At 36.2% G+C, this 24,011-nt stretch overlaps 1 protein-coding gene and 1 non-coding gene across 3 annotated transcripts in view; one reads left to right on the top strand and one right to left on the bottom strand.

Moving 5' to 3' along the window:
- Positions 1 to 7,952, top strand: part of LOC138709460 (ubiquitin carboxyl-terminal hydrolase 3-like) — a 60,140-nt gene extending 52,188 nt beyond the window's left edge. For both annotated transcript variants that reach the window (XM_069840245.1, XM_069840244.1), the window contains 3 exons: positions 999 to 1,192; positions 2,296 to 2,336; positions 7,046 to 7,952. In XM_069840245.1, the coding sequence (XP_069696346.1) occupies positions 999 to 1,192; positions 2,296 to 2,336; positions 7,046 to 7,170 (360 nt within the window). In that variant the 3' untranslated portion in view covers positions 7,171 to 7,952. The remainder of the gene's footprint in view (positions 1 to 998; positions 1,193 to 2,295; positions 2,337 to 7,045) is intronic.
- A 13,461-nt stretch (positions 7,953 to 21,413) lies between these two features.
- TRNAT-CGU (transfer RNA threonine (anticodon CGU)) lies at positions 21,414 to 21,486 on the bottom strand. Its single transcript has one exon. It is a non-coding gene; the product is annotated as a tRNA-Thr (tRNA).
- Between the last annotated feature and the right edge of the window lie 2,525 nt (positions 21,487 to 24,011).

The following is a 24,011-nucleotide window of genomic DNA, read 5'->3' as shown; positions in this document are numbered from 1 at the left end:
GAAACACCATGTTTCGTCTCCAGTTATGATTGGTTATAGCAGTTTCGCCTAATTTCTGACAGAACGTGACGTTTGCCCATTGCTCAAACTGCAACATACTCGAGTTCCGACGCGCGCATTCAAATCACCATCAGAACAATGACCGTAGTTCTGCTTACACTATATGCACGTAACTGTATGATGCTGGGACGAGAGACTAACTGACAAGGTACCATATCACGGTGCCACCTATCCGTTCTAGTGCACCACACCGCCACTATGCCCTCAGTCTCAGGACTTAATGAATGTACCACGTATTCCAATTCTATGCAGGTGTTTGGCCAAATAATCATGGCCTGTTGTCAATCTAAATGCAGCTACAGACGATTTTCGTGGTAAATCGGGAATTAACTGTGGATTTTGATGCAGAGAGTTCCATTTTTTCCCTTGAGATTGTGTTATCAAATTTTGTTTGTTGAAGTCTAAGTATGTAGATTTAATAAATCTTTTCACGGAGCAATACTTAGATTTAGTAACAGGTCTGTAAGTAGCAGTGCTGCCCTTCTTTGCTAAAGCATCCGCATTCTCGTTTCCCAGGATTCCACAATGGGATGGTATCCATTGGAATACAATTCTTTTAGTAACATAACATGTATTCCTTGTTTGATGAATGATGAATAAAGATAAAATTCTATATCTTGACCCACCAGTTACTTCGTTCTCAACTGTTAGGAACAGATGTTACCATGATAGCAACTGTGAAAGAGTTCATAGAAAGACAGAAGGAATATATCAATTCAGAATCTCACTGAACCTCTATGAAGATTATTGGCCACTGATACTCGTAGATTACATGTACTTGTATATGAATGAGATGCAGAAATTTGAAAATGACTATGAAATAAGCCGAGATCACTTCAGAATATCAGTGACTTAATTGTCAAATGTTCTGCATTGGAAACAAATCAACTCACACCCAACCATGTTATTTATATATTCTTTTTTATTGTTATTTTCAGGTACTGTGTCTACATCTAAAGAGGTTCCGATGGCACAATTTTTTTCGCACAAAAATAGACACAAACATTTCATTTCCAGTCACGGCACTTGACATGTCACAGTTCGTTTTAAGCTCGTTACATGAAACTCGTCGTTCAGGAATGGGAAGTAATCTTTACGACTTAGCTGCTGTTATCGTCCACCACGGTTCAGGGTGAGTAAGCCTGAAATGAAGAGAGATTATATTATATAATAATTGTGTGATAAATGCACAGTGGCATGTTTATATAAAAATAATAAATAATTATAAGTAATTGATTAACTAGTGGACTTACTCGTGTTAATTATGTAAGTCTGTGCGGCTTACAGCTGTTTCGGTGCTTCATCACACCATCCTCAGAGCCTACTAGATCTCGGCGTCATCTCGAACTTCTCTGCCTGTTGTGTGGGTGCGTTTGATTGTTGAAAAGTGCACATCTAGCACACATCACCCACCATACAGAACTTGAAGAAATCATAACACACACCAACGAAATAATATTGAACATCAGCCACAAAATAAAGAAACGACACAATACCAAGATAGCAAAACTAAAAATTACAACAAACAAAAACACACAAATCAGAACACAAATTCCACCCAAAAATACACAACACAACAAACATAACCTTTAACTGCATCGAAACCATTCTACTGGAAAAGGATTAAAACATAACAGACCACACAACAACACAGGACCAAACCAAAAAACATAGACAATCGTCAACACGGAAACAGCAATGCAAAACACAAAAACAGAACACCAAGTAACACGAGTAAGTCCACTAGTTAATCAATTACTTATATTCAAGTGTTAAAAGTAGTGTACGCAAGATTCAAAATGAAATAATTATATTTCACTGACATAACATATTTAATTTCTGTGCACATTATATATTCTACAGAAAATCTTGGATTATACACTAAAAAGAAATCAATAAAAATATTAACAGACCTCTCACATTTTGAGACTGTCAACAGAGAAACTCTGAAATACTGATAAATTATAAACTGAAATGATACCGTAATGTTGAATATTGTATGACTATGTGGGACGATGAATTCTCTAAAAGTTGGTAACAGACCTAAACCCATGAAGTAAATGATGATGGTATTAAACTCGAACTTTGTCACATGATACATTAATATATACTGTATTTTTACTAATTTCATTTAGTTTTAATTTGTGTTAGTTTTAATTGGAAGTTGGTAATGTGGCATTAATTGCTTTTACTTTAATAGTCATTATAATAATTATCGCTTTTCACTTTTTACAGGGCTGGATCTGGTCATTATACAGCGTTTGCAATCAATGACGGTATGTTTTGGTTCTTTGCACTTGTTTATAATTGTGTTTTACATTGTAATTTTTATTTTAATTGTTAATTTTTCATGTAGAATTCATTGGTGAGCACTACACCATTTCTCGGCTCCTGTAATGACATAAACAATCAAGAAGCTGGTTACCACACATTGTATTCTGTTTTGTGCAGATTCACTGCGAAAATAGTCTGTCAAAGCCCAGAGTTGTTACAGAATAATCCAACCTAAAAATTGCGTTATGTAATTTTATTTGTGTCGTTCTCTCATAATACAAGCAAAAGTTTGAACTGTATTACAAGACATTCCTTACATAGTGTAGTTCTCAAACTTATTATAGAGTTGAGTAGGGGGTGGCTCCTTAAGGTTGTAACAAGTTTGTGCTACAACCAAATATTGTAGAAGTCATAAACTGCTTAAAATAAGAGTTGAAGTAATATAGATCATACGAACATAACTAGTTTGCTTCAGAGAATCGCGCGAATCGTTTGCAGGAGCCTCATCATTGACTCGCCGGACTGAATGAATGTAATTCTTATAGGAATAGGATGAATCTTAGGACCCTTCCCGTGGGGAAGGGATGAATGAGGGTTTCTCTAGCACAGCTTGAGAGTTGTTGGTAAATGGAAATCTAAAGGTACGGTCACATGTCGCTACTTTTGCTGCGCAACTTTTGTACTGCAGCTGCAAAAGTTGCGGTACGTGTTAACACGTAAGCCGAAAGTAGCACGCTGCTTTTCGTGCTGCGCAACCCGAGTGCTGCAAAAGTTGCAACTGGAGGTTGCGAGTCTGTTCACACACAAGGCGCTACTTTTGCAGCCGCAGTCATGCTGCAGGTTTCCATCTCCGTGTTGACTTTTCAATATACATTTTGTGGTTATGTTCGCTTTCTTAAGAAACTCATGCGAAAGCTTACTTATCTATTATTTGCTTTTCTGTACTAACTAGTATTCAGAAATTGGCATTATTTTTATTATAAAGCTTTTTAAAAACGCCTATATACTTAAATGATAACCAACAGCATATTCACATAATCATTGTTGGCAACCCTCCCGTTTGAAACCATGATACGGAAAATTAAAAAAAAATTAATTATATCGTCAGCAAATATGCTTAGACTGTGTTGTGTATTTAATAACTGTTACAAATAATTTATTTTCATCACATCTAACATTAAAATATATCCAAATAATAAAAGTATCATTGGCACATTTGGGTGGCAACACTGGTTGTAACCGCAGCAAAAGTTTCAACAAAACCGATATCAAAAATGTTGCAGCTGCAATCCTGAGAACCCTGTTCACACGTCGCTACTTCTAAGCTGCACGCAGCATGGAAAAGTAGCGGGCAGCAGGTTCGGCAGCCGCTACTTTTCGAGTTGCACCGTTGTTCACACGTCGCAGTACAAGAGTTGCGCAGTTTTTTGTACTGCAGCGCTGCAAAAGTAGCGACGTGTGACCGTACCTTAAGATCTCAACATATAGGACAGGGGGCAGTAGCTATCAGCCAGGTTGGGGCTGAGGGGCAGAGGTGAGTGAAAGAGACAAACAGCACCCTCAGAAACAACTTCCTCACTCGCTCTGTTGTTGTGGTGAGAGAAACAGGTTTTCCCTTGGTGGTGTAATCATCTTCGGTCTTACTTTCATTTCCGGTTCTGATTCTTCATGATTGTAACTGCTTTCAGGTTCATTTGCTTGACTTACATCTAGTACATGTCAATATTTAATTAGGCCTAGTGCTAATTATTGTGTTGTGGGAGATAATGCTTGAAGATGACTTTCTTCATGTTTTAGTTAACAAAGATGAATAACTTACCGCATATTTGTTTATTAGAACAGATGTTTTCAGCACATACTTTGGAAGGAAAAATCTTAGATTAATTGACTTGGCAGACCAACTCCATTTCCTGAAATTTCAGAATGTATTAAAACAAAGACTAGGTCGTTTAATAGAAATTTTAATCCAGATATAAAATATATGACAATTTTCAGTGATTGTGCAAGTGTGAAGGAAAAAAAAAAGCAAGGCTTTGTTTTGCTTGTTGTTTTTTTTTTAAGTAGAATGCAATATTGGTCTGTTACATTCTTGTAAATATTTTCTCGTTTTTAGAATGGTTTGATTTAGCATCAGTATTATTCTTATGAAATTATATTTTTACTTCACAACGTTCTGTGTTATGTTGTGCCCGTGACATATTCATGCAGTAATTGTATAATTCTGACTGGTTGGGATCTATAATGTAATATACTGATTTTATGAAAGTAAATGATCAGATTTTTCAATCACCAGCCGCCACTGGAGCTGAGCATCATGTAGGTATATGTAGTTTATGTTTGGTATTTGTATTTTGAACAGTTCTACATGCTATAATTGGAAGAACTTCGTTTAATGTGTGTTAAATTTATTGCGTTCACTAGAGTGTGCCATTAATAAAGTTGTTGTTTTCTAATGCCAGGCATTTGACAATAAAGTCATTTGACCTCTTGCACTCCAATATTTTTCAAAAATATTATCATGGCCAGCCACTGAAGCACAGATTTTGAGGTGTTCCGAATCCATTTCTTGGTTTGAGTTGCACAATGGGCAGTTAGGGGACTGATATATTCCAATTCTATGCAGGTGTTTGGCCAAACAATCATGGCCTGTTGCCAATCTAAATACAGCTACAGACGATTTTCGTGGTAAATCGGGAATTAACTATGCATTATGATGCAGAGAGTTCCATTTTTTCCCTTGAGATTGTGTTATTAAATTTTGTTTGTTGAAGTCTAAGTATGTAGACTTACCGGTAATAAATATTTTCACAGAGTAATACGTAAATTTAGTAAGAGGTCTGTAAGTAGCAGTGCTGCCCTTCTTTGCTAAAGCATCTGCATTCTCGTTTCCCAGGATTCCACAATGGGATGGTATCCATTGGAATACAATTCTTTTATTGAGTGATATTAATTGAGAGAGCATTTTAGTTATTTCTGCTGTTTGAGATGAAGGTGTGTGTTTAGAGACTATTGATAGAATAGCTGCTTTGGAGTCTGACAATATAACTGCATTCTTAAATTTATTGATGTGGCATAGAAGATTCCTGAGACAGTCAATTCTTCTAGTATCTGTAATTGCAGATTGTAATTTTCAGGGGATGTGTACATAATATTAATAAATACAACATTTATAAGAAACACTAATAAATTAGTAGGCTACCATCTTTATTCGAATGTAAGACGACTTTTATCTCATTTATATTGCCGAAAGTATGAGGTCATACTTATTGATATAGAAATGAAAAGGAAAGTAAGGTACCATATTAAAATAACATAATAATAATTGCAAATATTTAATATTTATTTATATATATCTGATTGCTGGTACATTGATATGAGATCATTAATCATAAAACTTTCCTTGAGCAGACTGTTCAAGCGTTGACAAATTATGATGAAATTCAATACAATTTAAATGTCTCAAATTATATAGAACACTAATAGGTAGAGCTGAGACGAGATGTTATGGCACCAACCTGCGCGAAGTTTTAAATTGCCGGCCAGCAGGGTAGAGGAGTGGGGGTTGTTTGGGTTACGGTTCTCAAGCTCAGAGCGGCAGGCATATCCGTTTCATCTCTTTCTAAAAACATTCTTCTTACCTCAGTATCACCACTTTCCTACTCAAGAATCCGAAGGTACCTAATGGAATTACGCCCGCTATTCCATCTTTATATTCTTATTCTCCGTCCGAATCAGACGACTGATCTGTGCTGGAATCAGATGTCCCTAAGTTTATGGAAATATTCTCCAAAATACTGTCCATCACGTGCTCACTTTCAATATAATTGTTCTCTACTTTCTTCACATAATCATACACCGATGTCCATTCTTGGAAGAAGCGATTACAGAGTTGGCCTCCGCTTATGCGTAGCGTAGAAATTATAGATGAGTCTTCTTAGGACTTCACATCAAAACTGTCTACAGCTGCAACAATCATCTTCTTCGGCTGTGATATTTCCGGACTGGAGAAAGAATCTGTTGTTCCTGCCTCAATATTTTTCCCTTATTTCCTTATTCTTTCCAAGGTTCGCTTTGAAATACCAGTGGCAGCCAGTATTCTTGCACACACTCTTTTCAATGGAATTGGTATTTCATTTACAGCCTCTTCTGACGTGAATTTCCATACATTGTGTGTTATTTCATGTCCTTGACTATGAACTATTCTATGATTTCACGCCTTAGACAATGCCATAATGAGGGTGCTCAGAAGGACAATGTTTTCAATATTAGCAATAGCGGTAGTAGCAGAACGATCTGAACACTCGGAATGCTAGTAACCAACTAACCCAACACCCCTCCAGTTGAGTGTGAGGGCGAGTCCAAGCAAACGAACTAAAATGCGTCTGTTGCGCAGGTGCCATAACTTCTCGTCCGGGCTCTACCAGTACTTCTATGGTTTTTATTTTAAATTCTCTCTCTTTTTTCCACTGAGAATTTATCAAAGAAAATACTCTCTTTAACTTCAGCATTATGTCGTGTAATACAAAAGAATAATTATCAGTTTTAACAGCATAGAGCAACAATCAATAGTTGGTAATCAATTGATTTAACTTAAGAGATAAAAATGCTGTCATTTACAATATCGTTAAACATATTAGAAGTGAAATTTAAAGTCAAGACAGAGTGAACGGAACACGTCATGTGACGCTAATGTCTGCTGTTTTTCTTGCAGGTCAGTGGTTCCATTTCAATGACAGTACAGTTCGCCCTACAGAAGACGAGGTTGTGGCCAAATGCAAGCCATACATTCTATTTTACATTCGTCGAGAGTTCCGGCTCCCACATCTTAACTCATGACAACTTGCACATGGCACCTGGAATCACGCTCCATCTAAATGTAGTTAGAGATTCCTGCATTTGTAGAGGCTCCACGTGAGATTCGAGCCTCCTCATAGCACTAACTTAACGTCATAATACAGGGGTTGCGTTAAGTTGGAAGCATAGTTTTGGGATTCTTTTATTTTTAAGGGGCTTTACTGTGCTTCGTATAAGTGGAAATTTAAGTCAAAAAACATTCATAAGCATTCCTTGTTCTCTGGTATTTTACGATTTTGTTCTCTGTAGTGAACCTGTTTTGAAACCTTTTATATGGTACGAAAATTGGTACATATTGAGTTTGTTCATTTCAGTATGTTGTAAAATGAGTATTCAGTATTGTAACTTCATAAGTATTTATTTATGGGACATTTCAGGTTTGTTCAAGTCAAGAAGAATGGTAATAAAATATATTATTTGTATATTTCGGTGAATTTTCTTGAACAGACCTAAAAGCTTCATTTGTCTTACAAGTAAAATTTACATTAATTTTAAATGTCTAAAAGACGGCAACTACCATCGGAAATATGAAATGAACAGAAAAGGGTGGAGAAAATATCTTTCGTAACTTGTTTATTCACTGGATGCATTTACTTTGATTATAAACTGAAATGGCAAAGCCGTAGGGTGGATGTGAATATGACATCATTATTATTTAAAGACTCTTCCATCATATTCAACATAAACCCTATAGGCAGGCTTTAAGGTCTTTTGTTCTAAAGTGTATAATCTACAATTAGAACATAAACTTTACTTAAAAACCAGTCTTGTCTTATTATTTATATGATAACCTGATCACCTTTTTCTTTAAGCTATACAGATTGTGGCACTTTGTGCTAATTCATATTTGTTTATACATGTGTATGCATTCATGATCATAAATGCAATTACCTTCAATACTTGTGTTTTGTACGATTATTCATTGTCTTGATGCGAAAAAAAAAAATTCATTATCACTTGCCAGCATCTTCGCAGACATATGCAATTTTCTGGTTCTGCTGTGTCACTCGAGTATGTTAAATTAATATCAGATTCTTCACTTTGACTTGCATTATATTGTTCCCTTTTAAATACGTAACTTCTTTTTTTGGTACCTACAATCTCAAGTTTCTCAATTTTTACTTCCATAATGTTCCATTGTTTCACTGTATCAGTTTCAAATCCTTCACTAATATATATATTTTTCAGGTTTCTTATGCTTAAATTGTGAGAATTAACATTGACATTCGCGGATGTGTTACATTGATTTCTATTTAATCCTAAAATAGAATCTGCTCTTTCATTCTGTTTCTGCAGTACTGACTTCTTTTCAGTGGAATGTACCTCGACATTTTTGGAGTTTGTGATTCAACATTGCGCTCAGACTCTATACCTTGACCAAAACTACTTCCGACTTGACAGTTTACAGAGAAGGGGGAGCAGTGTTGTCATGTTGCCCATCTTTCGTGTAAGCGAGCACGCTGCCGATAGAGTGCAGTAATGAACGGCTGACATGAATGTAGACTATACATTGCTAACCAATTTGTTGAATACTATGCATTAAAATTTGTGTATATTATTATTTTTATTAGTCTATTACTATTATTATTATTATTATTATTATTATTATTATTATTATTAGTAGTAGTAGTAGTAGTAGTAGTAGTAGTAGTAGTACCAGTATTTTTCAATGTAATACCTTAGAAAAGCGTCGAAAGGACTGTAAACTGTAAAAACAGGTGTAAATTTAAAATGAAGCCTCTACTTTCATGAGTGTCGGCATTCTTCAATGTGATATTGTTAGAAAGGCGTTGAAAAAATTGTAAACTGTAAAAATATTTATGATTAACAATCTGCACCATCTTTTTCTTTTCCAATATCGATAACAATGCTCTTATTAATTTTAACACAAGCAGCAGTTCTCATTACGACTTACGCCAAAGGTAAAAGAGGCCCGCCATTTCTTTTTCCCCTTTCAAAATACTCTCTTACATTACAAATCATCTCTCGCGCTTGACTGTTTAACGGGACACCTTGTCCAATATTCTTTGTTCTCCGCCTGCCTTTCCTTCCTTCTGACATTGCACAAGTCATCTGTTTAGAAACTCTCGCAGAAACTAGAAAACACACACTAGCCACATACTCCACCAATGACAACGAAGATAATATGTGTAATATAATTTAAAAACAATAATTATCGATACACTAAAACAATAATACAACTAAATAATATTTTTAATTCACACAAAGCACGCGCTAACCAAAGTTATTCCGGGCACTGTATTCACCACTAGGCCGTGGTATTCACGAGCAACTTGTAAACATAGACACAGCAACACCATCCCGTTACCATGGTTACGCGTCTCTTGTGATTGGTTGATTTGAATGGTTGTCATGGTAACATGCTAAAGGCGCCATTTGTCAGGTCGGAAGTTGTTTTGAACAGACCATAGATCAATATTTGTATCATTATTATGTTCATTTTTATGTAAGTAATTATTTTTCGAAGAGGACATTGTGGTACCTTGACTGATGTGTCTCGATGGTTTTATATGGTTATCATTTCTTTATTTGATTTATCTTCGTGTTCATGTTGATTTCCTACATTTACACATTCCTCCTAGAACCACCTATTACGAATAATTGTTTGCATAATGTGTTTATCTTCATTAATAACCTGAAATTTATAGAAATGTGCATCTTTGTACTTGTTAAGTCTTAATCTTATGCTGCCAGCACTTGCATTCCTATTAGCAACATCAAAATATTTTTCAGCATGGGCTTTATTTTTAAAAGCATTAAAAAATAAACATTTGAAAGTATATTCTTTTTCAGATGAGTGTATTTCTTTATAGCAAGTATCCAGTTTCTTATGTGAATTGAAGTTACAAGTGCAGCACTCTCTTTAATATCTTCCTTCTGTAATACTAATTGGATTTTGCGAGAAATAGATTGAAGAATGAGCTGTGCTGAGCATATTGTTCTTCATCATTTGAATAATCCAATAGTATTAAATTTTCCTTGCCACTTTTTTCTGCCATTTTTCTGTTTAGAGCACAACTTTCTTGCTGTTCAAAATACGTATCAGCGAGATCCTTGTTGCTGTAATTTGAATCCAAGATTGACCAGTCATTTGAACGCATTTTGCAGAAAATTCGCGAAGATATCATTTTTCACACTACTTGTTTCTGATTTGTATGTTGCAGGAGAGGTATATATATTGTTTTCAGATTTTGTCTATATCAGTTCTCGGAATGTTGATCATTTCTGGAGCAAAATGAAGCTTCAATTCATTATTCAACTCATTTTGTTCTTTATTTTGTAATCTTATTTGATGATATTTGACTATAATTATTTATTTGCTGTGCCACCTTTGCTTATCTTAAAAGTTAATAATTCACATTAACGTTTTCGATACATTTGTATCATCTTCAGATGTAGAGTATTAAATGAACATTTATGTTGAAAACCTTGCCTTATGGTATGGAACTTATTATGATGGTTTTCGGATCATGTTAGTGTGAATTGCTCTAACTTAACTTAGGTTGGTCTATGATACACATGTTATATAAGTTAAGATCACTTGCAGTGCATGTAGTACAATTAAGAGATTTAAAATTATTTAAAAGTTATATAAAACTATAAATGTGATCAGAGAAATGTGAAACATTGTAAAAACACTTTTAAAAAACACTGTAAACACTTGTTGGCTATGTTGGCCAGTTTTTGATTTCGTTAGATGGGGCTGCTTCTGTTGATCTTGATGTTTAACAACATTGTGATGTTTACAGTGTTTTTACAATGTTTCACATTTCTCTGATCACATTTATAGTTTTATATAACTTTTAAATCATTTTAAATCTCTTAATTGTACTACATGCACTGCAAGTGATCTTAACTTATATAACATGTGTATCATAGACCAACCTAAGTTAAGTTAGAGCAATTCACACTAACATGATCCGAAAACCATCATAATAAGTTCCATACCATAAGGCAAGGTTTTCAACATAAATGTTCATTTAATACTCTACATCTGAAGATGATACAAATGTATCGAAAACGTTAATGTGAATTATTAACTTCTAAGATAAGCAAAGGTGGCACAGCAAATAAATAATTATAGTCAAATATTAACAGCTTATCGGCATACTACAACATGAAATTGATTTATTTGATGATGTTTGTTCATCTGCAAAGGAGGCAATTTGGTCAGTGACTTTTGTATGTACACTTGTTGCTCTGCTTCATTCAAATAAGTTTCTTCATTTTGTGTGACCATTTAATTACAGTGATGTTTTGAATTCATTATGCTAGGTACTCTTTACTCTTCTGTCGTTACTCTTAATAGATAGAAGACTTTTGCAGCTTGCAGAATGTAACATATTTTGTTGGGAATTGCAACTCCCGAAACTGAAGGCTTCATCTTAACATGCCATAACATTTATATTTGCAGTCTGCACATTTTGAAGTATTTTACTGTCAAAATAGGAACTACTAGCGCTCCTACTACTTCTGTCTGATGTTTTTGCTGTTGGATTAAGAGGTGTAACTGTTACGATGGACTCTTCAAGACATACAAGTAATGTCCGACATCTAATTCTAGCAGGTCTGCATCTGTTGTCCTTATAACAGTTATTATTATAATTTTCTTCATGATGATTAAAACCACTTACTTATAAAATTATATTATATTTGTCGTGTTTGATTTAAGCCTGTAAGTTATAACAATAATATGGATGTAACACTATTATTACCAGTATTATTACTTTTATTATTATTATTATTATTATTATTATTATTATTATTATTGTTGTTGCTGCTTTGTTGTAAGCACTTTGTATTTTAATGATCAATACAATTGAAAGTGAAGTTTCCATTACAAACAACTACCCAAATTTTCTAAAGAACACGAGCTCCCTTGATTTAAGTGATAAAAGACCCCAAACGCAAAATTAACACTACTGAAGGCTGAATGACAGCTGTAATTCATAAAACCTACTACCACAGTATACTGTCAAACCTTCAAAGTTAGAAAATAGGTCCTTTTGTCCAAGACTTAGAGGCCTTCATGGAGCATCCCTTTCAAGGTTTCAGTTTAGAAAGTTGACCTCAACATTTTTTTTTATCTCGAGAAAAAATATACAGAAATGTTTTCGCATTCTTCTCTCTTTTTATGATTTTATTCACAGCTGACTGAAATAAATCAAAACAGGTCCTGTACCCTTCTATGACCCATTTCTCACCTTAAAAAAAATCAGTTCTTGCAAAATATGGGCAGTTCAATAAGTATGTCTAATGCATATCATTTTTTTCTCGGCTGCCTTTCATTAGCAAATAACGAAATTTTATACACATCATCTTTAAATCTTCCTGCAGTTCATCATATAGTTATGCTGTTTTTCATTAGATGGCTGTGATGTAGTTTAGTTTTAAAATGGCGACTGCACATGAAACACGTACAAAGCAAAGAGCTGTGATTGAATTTCTCTTTGCGGAGCAGGAAAACATTGCAAACATTCACAGGTGCTTACAACGTGTCTATGGTGATCAAGCAGTGGATAGGAATACTGTCAGTCGGGTTAGCAGAATGTCAGCGACATAACGAGGTAAAGCGAGACTGTCAGATTTCCACACTCAGAGTGGTTCTGATTAACACATTGCTAGCTCATGAAAGAATAATCTCAGAAGTTTACATCAAGACTCTGAAGAAGTTGAAGAGATGATTTAGACGTGTTTGTTCCCATAAAGATGTCAACAAAATTCTTCTCCATGACAATGCAAGGCCATACACAAGTGTGCGCACCTGTCAAGAAATCACAAAATGGGTGAACTGTCCTTCCTCACTCGACCTACAGTCCGGATCTCGCACCATTTGACGTTCAATTGTTTGATCCCTGAAGGATGCGATCCATGAGAAGCGATATGACGATGATGAACAGATCATAGACCAGCTGAGTGGTACCGAGATGGCATAGGGCCATAGATTTGAATGGATACTATGTGGAAAAATAGGTATTTATAGGAAATTAATTGTGGAATAATATAGTATACTTAGATTTGTAATAAAAACAAACTTTGAATGAGAAAAGAAAAATGATGTGCATTACTTATTGAACTGCCTAGTATAATGAGGTCATGGACATTTTTGGTGAGGATAGGAACCGATGCCAGGCTTATGTGAGGACGGCAGTGAACCTCCGGGTTCCTTAAAAGCCATTTGTAAGCAAGTATAACGAGACTGTCATCTTGACTAGGCTATCATTTCAAGGTCCCCTTTAGAAAGTTTAGACTGCTCTTTTTATGACTTTATTCAGAATCTATCCAAGAGATTGATAAACAACTTCCTTCCCATTTTAATGACCCTGCTTTGAACTTGTCTTACTAAATAGCCTACATCATATTTCAGACAAACTTTCAAAATTGAGAAATATTTTATTATGTCATATGGTCTAGTCTCGAAATCTCTCACCATAAAGTGTAGTTTTAGATTTAATTGCTGTGGTGTGACTTCCACCATGTAATGTCCGTGACCGAAATGTCTGTCTCCATTATAGGCTATGAAGATAGTTGCGCACTATCTGTTACACCTGGACATTTTTGGTGTGGACTAAATTTTATGGACATCACGTCTTGTAATCGTGGTGTGAGTCGCTTCATACGCGATTATTCATATTTATCGAGTGTGAAAATATGTCGATACATATCAGTAACGGATGTAGCCTATGGCGCGAAAGTGACATACCGGTTTGAAAATAATGCTCAGGAGTGATTTTTTTACAGTACGTAAGTAACTAGTTCGTTTCAAAGTCGTGACTGTTCTCGATATATTCAAGAAGGTGTAGTTTCAGTTCTGATTACGTTTCATAATAAGTTACGTGTCAGCAGTTTCCTCGTATTATCCGTGTTTCAGTGAAAAAAGTGAAGTGGCGATAAACAGTGAGGTGCTCTGCATATTCTAATAAGTAGGATTGTAATAAGTGCAGTTTAGGTTTAGTTGTAACTTAAACGGTCTATCAGCGATTTCTTTCAACCCTAGCAAAAGAAACGAAGTGTAGCTTATAGCGATAATGAAACTGACTGGCGATACAAAATTTGCTTCGTGTGAACGTTAATTTTCGTGTGTGCGGAGTATAAAAAACATACCGGTATCTCCGTAACAAAATGATAAACAGGTGCTTAGGAGCCTAGCAATTCTTTATAACTCAGGCTATTGGAAGGGAATTAACCAAGAACCTCAACATGGACACCGTCGTGGACAAATTTGATGCTCTCCACAACAATAGACGCATCAGTCTACTCTAGCGTTCGTACCGAGGTAAGCAATTTATTAATTGTGTAATGCTGACAAAAATTAATGAATGTGTAAATCTTTACAATAGCGTTACCAAAGGAAGGCGGATAGCAAGGATTTCCCACCAAAGACACTAAGGCAGTGGTCGTCAGCACTCGCTGAAATGTGCAATGGGTACGTGGTGCTGTCCCATGTGCACCGTCGTGCAGCAGGGAGAGATAGAGAGCATAACCGCTAGCAGCTACGAGCGCACCATGGTGCACTGCGTTTTCCACGGGTAAGATACGCTAGCCCCAGCGTGCTCTGTGCTCACGACCCCTGCACTAAGGGATAGCGAGGGAGAGAGACATTTGGGTAGGGTAGTGACATTCTTAGACAATAATTGTGAGTATACGCAAGGCATACCAAAAGCTTAAATTAACCAAACCTAATCTGTCACTGATTCGACCTTACGAAAACTCGAATGTTCTCTGTGATCAGTAAGGAAACGCACGAAAATGACTATGTTCTGTGAGGGTTACCAGACGACCTGGATTTCCCAGGATTGTTCCGGATTTTAATGAATTGTTCTATGTCCTGGATTGAGTTATAGCCTATTTGTCCCGGAATATTAAAAGATTGGAAAAATATATTTTTTTGCCCATTTGTAAAAAAAATATTTTTAACCTTTTCTGACCTGAATTTGTCTGGCAACCCTGGGTTTGGCAGATCTTACGAGATCGTCCTGTCTTTGTTAGCACTGAAGCAGAATGGCCCGCCCGCCAGTATCAGTTTCAGGAATACCAACTATCAGGGGCGGCTCGCCCATAAGAGCTGCGGAGCTGCAGCACTCCCTGCTTTGTCAAGAAAATAAAAATAATTTTAATTTTAATTTGTAGAATAATTTTTTATAGCTTTTCTTAAGTAAATTGCTTTATATTTCATCTGGCCGGGAATATGCACTATTATCTGATGCATAATATTTTTGCGCATCGATTGTATTGGAATTGACACTGCATTCAAAGTCGTCCTGGGATCTGCAGGGTGGGACAGATCATAGAGAGTGTGTCTTGCATGGTCAGGGAGTAGAGAGGTGAAGGGAAGCAGAGGGAAACTGCCGCTGTTTAAAACCCACATTTCGCTGCAGTGGCTTGCAGAGCCAGGCTACAAGGGAAGATCTTTTCTCCCCTCCCACACAGCTATTGTAATGCTGCGTCAAATGGATTCTCTATTCCCTTCAAACTTAATGACAGAATTTTTATTTTCTCTTCACATACTTATTGTTGTAGAATCTTATCGAGTTAATATAACGAAATTAATATCCTCTCTTACCTTATTATTATTATATATCCAGCCTCCTTAACTCAAAATGTTTGCGCGAGTAGAATCCTTTTGATATAGCATGTAAAATACGAAAGAGACCTCTTTCCAGTTTTAGAAAATTGTTGCCCATCAGTATATCCGAGTGTTGCTTTGGTGTGACATCTTAGTACCGTAACTTAACCAGTGCAAATGTGCAGGCATGAGTGTGTGACAATTACAGAATATTAATTTTTCTCAACTTTCCCTTGCGGAGAAGATTGAAGTGAAATTTGTATATACCAAAATCTACTGCAGCGCCCCCAATCCTCAAGTTCACGAGCCGCCACTGCCAACTATCGAACTGAAATACTCGTAATTGTCACATATAGGACGGAGAATAGGCCAATGGAAGCCTAAGGTGCAGGGACGCATTTCAGGTCCATCCAGGGGCGGCTCGTCCTAATGTACTATTGTGCTATAGCACACTCGTAATTTTGTTAAAATAAATGTTGTTGATGGTGTAGGTTTTTTTATTAGGTTATTTTACGACACTTTATCAACATCTATGGTTATTTAGCGTCTGAATGAGATGAAGGTGATAATGCCGGCGAAATGAGTCCGGAGTCCAGCACCAAAAGTTACCCAGCATTTGCTCATATTGGGTTGAGGGAAAACCCCAGAAAAAACCTCAACCAGGTAACTTGCCCCGACCTGGAATCGAACCCGGACCACCTGGTTTCGCGGCTAGACGTGCTAACCTTGATGGTGTAACCGCGACTAATATTATTCTGTAAAGTCTACGAATCGGCTCATTTTTCAGATGGCGTTAGGGTTGCAAACAATATTATACAGTGTACTGAGTTGCACTGTAGCGAGAACTGCGCGCGCATTGAATATTGACGGAGTTTAAATACCCTTAGGCGAATGACGTATTCTCGCAGCATCAGCACGAGAAACCGGTTAGCAGTGCGATATTTTCCCAGTAGAACCCCGAACCTGGGGTTAGTTGGAAGCATCAGTAGCAGAGAGTGAAATATTCTTGATCTTCCAGCAATTCTACGAGCTGATGTCGGACTTACAATTAAGTTTAATAATAAAGAATGTTTAAAAGAGATTACATTGTATAGGCCTATAATTTGTAGATATACTTTTTCCTCTCTGAGAATTCAAGTTGAATGGCATTAATATATTACGTTATAACATAGGCTATTATCACAGTCTAGTATATACAGTCACGAAGCTCCATACATAGTAAATATGCATCCATGCTAACCACTAGAATCGCTAATATCGCCTCATTACATACAATGCTAACTAGTACCGGCACAGTCTATTGTTCCTAGCACCCTCACAACTCACGCTTCGTGACTGTATATACTAGGCTGTGATATTATTATTATTATTATTATTATTATTATTATTATTATTATTATTATTATTATTATTATTATTACAGCTGATGATGCAATGGATTCATTGTGTTTATTAAGGCCAACAAATATATTATCTTCTTCTTTATCTTCTTGTGTTTTACTATTAGTGTTATTCTGTGGACTGAAGTCAGAAGTTTTTTAACTAATCCATTCTGTAAGAGATATATGGAAGAAAAAATTGAAGTGAAACGATTGGAAAGACCTACACTTAATTTGATTATTATTCTGAAAACAAAAGGCATGAAAAACGGTGCGTACAACAGATAATTTCACATAATAGAATATGACAACAGTTGGATATACTGGGTGTTCATTTCAAAGTGTCATGACGTCACTGTTGATGAGTCAGCGATTTGAAGCGAGTTTCAGCTTTTGTGCCAGAGAAGTTGCCTATTAATCAAGGCGTTCAATCTGAACTTGAAAACGTGTACGGTATAACTTGAACGTCGTAGCAACAGATGGCGGTCTGTACGGTCTGCGTGCTACCATAACCTCTTTCGAACTGTGTTTTGCGCTGGCAAGTCGTACATCGGTTGCGTACGGCAACATTCCACAATACAAATCAGATGCTCCGTGTCCATGTTGACCGTCGAAGTTAATGTCAACAAATACGTAAGTAATCGCCTTAACCCTCTCCACATATCCCGACAGTAAGAAAAAACTCACCTCAGTACATGTTTCGAAACAGTTCACATTCCTGCCACTACCGGCGTTACCGTACGTATCGGTAAGTACTCTTCAGAATGAACGCCGTACTTGCTAGGCAATTTCTCTTGCACATAAGTAATATACCTCTGCGGAAGTGTAGGAAGATTGAATTCTCTAGGCTCATCGGCTAGCCACATGATGGCATACAGCGAGCCATGACACACTTTGAACTGAACACCCAGTATATGGTACCGTAATGAAGATACTAAACCTTCTTAAGGAACACCATGTCCCAGGAACGCATCACTGCAGATGATTGTGTCTGGCATAGAAGGATTCAACATCAGAATAATAGAGAAATTCTGCAGTAGGAAGGAGCGCAGTGTAAACTTAATTTTCGACATTAGATTAGTTGCTTGTTACATTTTATGTATGTGTATGATCAAGCTGTAGCACACTCGATATTTTTGTCACCGGCGGCCCCTGAGTCCAGCCCTCGAAATGCCAATCAGCCCAGTTGTTTGGAGTAGTTAGGTACAACAGGCTCAACAGAACAGGTGATACTTCTGGGCTATTTTACCCTGAAGATGGACCTATAGGCCTATGCAGTTACGAAACGTTGGAGGTGTTAAGGTACCATTTGGGTGCACGCGATAGAGACAAGCGACCGAGACAAGGGACAGGCGAAAGCGACACAACAAATCTCTCAGTATTCTAGAAAAGTTTGTTCAGAAAATACGTGCAAATATTCTGTGAAATATGACTACAAAAGTGTTTAATTTCTCAGCAATATCCCTCCAGATGTTATCGCGGGTATTCCTATCCTTGTACGACTCGACCACTGGATTAAACAATGGTGGGTTTTCTGCTACTAATTCTACCAATTGTTCGTCTTCTTCGCCAGTGAATTTAATTTCTGACATTTTGGACAGATGTTTTACTCCACAAAACACGGGCTGCATAAGACTGTCGCGAGATACTACTGGTCCGAAAGCGGTCTCGTGCGCTTTGTCTCGGTCGCTTGTCTCTGTCTCGCGCTCTCAAATCTATACTAATAATAAATCTGTAGCCGAAATTTTTCTGGTAATTTTCGATTTTCCAAAAATAATTGGTCCTAACGTATATAATTAACTACCCTGAAACCGAAAATCGCTTTTTTGAAATTTTTGTTTGTATGTCTGTCTGTATGTATGTTTGTTACCTTTTCACGCGATAATGGCTGAACGGATTTCGATGAAAATTGGAATATAAATTAAGTTCGTTGTAACTTAGATTTTAGGCTATATGGCATTCAAAATACATTATTTAAAAGGGGGGTTATAAGGGGGCCTGAATTAAATAAATCGAAATATCTCGTTTATTATTGAATTTTGTGAAAAATATTACATAACAAAAATTTCTTTAAAACTAATTTGCGATAAGTTTTATTCCATGAAAAATTTTGATAGGACTGATATTTAATGAGATAAATGAGTTTTAAAATTAAAATAACTGCCATCTAAGGCCGTGTAATGAATTAAAAAACAAATGACTTCGTCTGTAAGGGGCCTTGGACAGCAACAATCGAAAACTATGAAAGATAGCCTACAGATAATGTTTCTGCATTTCTATGAAGTAATATCGGAAGCTAAATTAACCGATTTGTATAATTAGTTATTAATTCACCATTGGAAAGTGTAGTTTCTCTAGATGGACATAATGCTATAATGTTATCACAATAACTTCTGAGTGAATCGAGGACAGGTAAGATTAAAATAGATTCTTATGCACAGAAAACCTGATAGGCTATTCTGTATATTCGTTTCCTATATTTCCTAAAATAATTTTTATGACCAAATGAGTGGTCTCTGGATCAAAATGATCGCATTTTAATTTTTTAATTCAATTTAAATTAAGTAACATAATAAACTATTTAGCCTTCTATCAAACACGAATGTTCCCTGGATCAAATGTCCTATTTTAATTATGTAATTACTTTATATTTATTTCTAACGGGTGCAGCGGAGCGCACGGGTACGGCTAGTGTACTTCATATAATTCTATAGGAAGCAGCCAGAAGGCGACTAGTCTCGGTGTCTCGTCTCTGTCGCGTGCACCTAAATGGTACCTTTACGTTTCAGCACACAATGGAATACCCAAAAGTCTCCGTCATCGTTGCGCCAAGTCTAGAATATCTAGTATAAAATCTCGGTAAACTGGATTTGTGCGAAGCGGGTCTCGCACCTCGCATGCATCAGTTCTTAAAAATAAAGTCTTAACGAAGCAAACCTTCTCCATATCAACATTTTTAAATGCTTCTCTTCAATTCGTCGTAATATCCATGTTTCTGTGCCATACAATGCCACACTCCATACAAAGCACTTCACTAGTATCTTCCTTACTTCTTTTTCCAGAGGTCGGCAGAAGATGCTCCTTTTTCTATTAAAAGCTTCCTTGGCCATTGCTATCCTCCTTTTGACTTCGTGGCAGCTGCTCATGTTACTGCTTATAGTAAATCCCAAGTATTTGAAGCTGTCCACTTGCTCTACTGCCTCATTAGAATTCGCAAGTTTACCTTCTTTATTTTTCTTCCTATGGCCGTGGTCTTAGACCATATTAAATGGAAATTAAAAGTGAGAAAGGAAATACAGTATAGCAAGATGTATAACCTACAAAATTTAAGGGTCTGTAGGTAGTCATAAACAGAGCCTGGAAGTTCAGGCATTAATTTTGGCTAAAATAGGCACTTAATATTCAAGAAATAGACAGTAAAATAATGAAATAAGCATTTAAGAATTGCGAAAATATACATTAAAATCATTAAAAAATAATTTAATATAGGTTATTTAATAAACCTGTGTAGCTATCACATTTCAGTACTTAGGCCTACTCTTACTTTCTTGATTACATGCCATAACAATTTTTTTTTTCCAAGTTTTCATCTGTCATAGCCGAATGTCAGAGAGAATGTTTTTCATCACTGAAAAAGATCTTTATACTCCCACTGAAGTGATTGGAGCATAGCTACTTAAAACATGCTGTTGTGGATGAACTCACATCGTTAGCAATAGCGTAAACTAATGTGCCAGTCCTGCTAATTACTTTCAATACGATTCGACCTGTCAGAGAATTTATTCTTTTCCTGCCTCTGAACTCTTTTCTTGGAATCTGTAGAAATTGAATCTCTCAGACGAGAGAAACCAACTGCCTCGGGATGTGACCACAAACTCTCTGGGGCGACTGATCAGCTTAGAGCTGGTCTGTAGACATGCATCCACAAATAATTTAAATTAAATGTCTTTAGACTATGTGGAGTGAGATTCTCAATAGAGATCCCGGTTATGATAAAAAACATTGTTAAAGTTTTGTAATAGGTAGCCTACGTCAATTTTATAAACTAAAAAAATAGTTTTATTTATATTTTTAATATATTCGGAAGTCGTACAATTTTTTTTTTTTCATGTACTGATTATTTAGTATATACATAACAGCAGAAAATAGCCATCAAATACAAAAAATAAAGGAAAAATAAGGCTATTATGGATTTATTTATTTATTTGTCCTACAGAATAATCTCTGTAATGTTGACAATATTTGAGGAGAAAAATTCGCTCCGGCGCCGGGGATCGAACCCGGGTTCTTGGTTCTACGTACCAAGCGCTCTGACCACTGAGCTACGCCGAATTCAATCTACAGCACCGGATCGAACCTTCCTCCTTCAGTGTTTCCCTTTGTGGCCTGACTCGAAATTAGGCATAGGCCTATAATATGTTGACGTATAATATGTCTAGTTAAAAAAAAGTTATGCTTTATTTAACGACGCTCGCAACTGCAGAGGTTATATGAGCGTCGCCGGATGTGCCGGAATTTTGTCCCGCAGGAGTTCTTTTACATGCCAGTAAATCTACTGACATGAGCCTGTCACATTTAAGCACACTTAAATGCCATCGACCTGGCCCGGGATCGAACCCGCAACCTTGGGCATAGAAGGCGAGCGCTATACCAACTCGCCAACCAGGTCGACTATATGTCTAGTGTCAACTGCCATTATACTAGGAGCGCACTCAGTTGAGTGACTTATTTGGCCGGGATTCCGCAGTTATGATGCACTGCTAGCTATGAGAATATTATGGATTTATTCATTTGTTCTACAGAATAATCTCTGTAATGTTGAGAATTAATATTTGAGCAGAAAAACCTCGCTCCGGCGCCGGGGACCTAACCCGGGTCCTTGGTTCTACGTAACAAGCGCTCTGAACACTGAGCTACGCCCAATTCATTCTGTAGCACCGGATCGAACCTTCCTCCTTCAGTGTTTCCCTTTGTAGCCTGACTCCAAGTTAGGCATATATGTTGACGTATATGTCTAGTGTCAACTGCCATTATACTAGGAGCGCACTCAGTTGAGTGACTGAAGGAGGAAGGTTCGATCCGGTGCTGTGGATTGAATTCGGCGTAGCTCAGTGGTCAGAGCGCTTAGTACGTAGAACCAAGGACCCGGATTCGATCCCCGGCGCCGGAGCGAATTCTTCTCCTCAAATATTAATTGAAAAATAAGGCATTAACCTTTAAAATAGGCAACGAAAGCTAAAATAGGCAAAAAAGATTAAATAAAAATCCGGGTCACCGACGTAGCCTATATTGTGATATTTTATTTAACGATGTTTTCAACTGTAGAGGCTCTAGGCTGCCCTCAATTCAGTGTCATATATTGTATTTATAATTTTTAGAAATGATCTGTATAGCGCTAAATGCGCTGATCGATCAATAAATTGTTAAAAAAAACTGTAGAGGTTATTCCCCCGTCTTAAATTCAGTGTGAGTGAGAAATGCCCTATGGTTTTTTAATCTAAAGCGAAGTTTTATATCATGGTTAATGGTGCAAAAAGTGTAAGTTAATACTAACAAGTAGGCCTAAGTCCATTGATATTTGTGAAATGACCAGAAGAAGTAGGCCTAAGCCTATATTTTATGACATTTTTCTTTTTCTTTCTTCGTTTTCTTCTTTTCTTCCTTTTCTATTTCTTTCTATTTTTCCTTTCTCTTTCTCACTTCCTTGTACAAATCTCTATAAGCCTACTTTCTTTCTTCTTTCCTTCCTACCTTTCTCTCTCCCTTTCTTTCAACTTTCCTTTTATTCTGTCTATTTTCTCTTATTTTTCTTATCTTTATTTCTACTTTTATATTATTTTCTTGCTTTCCTCTTTCCTAGTTTTAATTCTTTTCTATTTTTCCATGTTTCTTTCTTTTTTCATATTTTTCTCTCTTCTCTTGTCAAGTAACGCTTAAAAATTAATGAAACTTACATAAATTCTCTTGTTTCCTTCAAATTTATTGTACGAACTAAACTAAAATTGCACTTTTTCAATTCAGATTCCTTTCAGTTATAAGCCCTTTTCTCTGCGATAGTTTTGTAAAAATATATATTTCTTTTCCTTCCTTTTCCTTCTTTGTTCTCTTGATCAACAGATGAGTTTACTATCATGCCCTTTTTATTGTGAATTTTATTTAAGTTTTGTATTTCTTTTCTTTCTTATTATTTTATTACATTCCATTTTGTTATATTCTTCCTTACGTTTTCCATATTAACTATTTGTACTAAATGAGTTTCTTTTACTATATTCCAATGTATTTTAATTTCTTTTTTTCTATTATGGTATAATTTTCATGTTGGTTAGTGTCGATTTTACTATGCTACTATTATTATTTTTTGTAATATGTTAGTATTCTGTTCTTTAACTTGTTAAATTTTCACTGCTTGTATATTTTTGTGACCTGGTAGAGTGTATGAGAAGGCCCTATGGCCTTAGCTCTGCCAGTATAAGTAAATAATTTATTATTATTACGAATCATACACGTAAATCCATCAGAAATCGCTGAGAAACGTAGTTTGAATCTATCAAAATTTTGTAGAAACCTGAAAAAGAATTCCCTGCTTGTATTTTCTCATTTTTATGTTGCAGTAGAAGACGTCAAAACCTTGCCAACAAAGAAAGAATAGCAAAGAAATCGAAAGAAGGCTTTTTATGTTTTAAAGAAACAAGCATTGTTGATCGTTGTGTTCTCTTGGGAAGAAATGTTTTCTGATTCGAAACGAACAAAAGAAGGGAAATGTGACTAGAATTTCAACGAGTATTGACGAGAATGATCCTGTCTTCTGGACCTTTCTTCTTTGATTGTGAGCTAAGTTTTCGGATCACTTCCTTCTC

Source organism: Periplaneta americana, chromosome 11 (assembly GCF_040183065.1).
Source record: "Periplaneta americana isolate PAMFEO1 chromosome 11, P.americana_PAMFEO1_priV1, whole genome shotgun sequence".
NCBI lineage: Eukaryota > Metazoa > Arthropoda > Insecta > Blattodea > Blattidae > Periplaneta > Periplaneta americana.
Note: the sequence above shows the minus strand (reverse complement) of the source record. Positions and strands in the feature narration are given on the sequence as shown.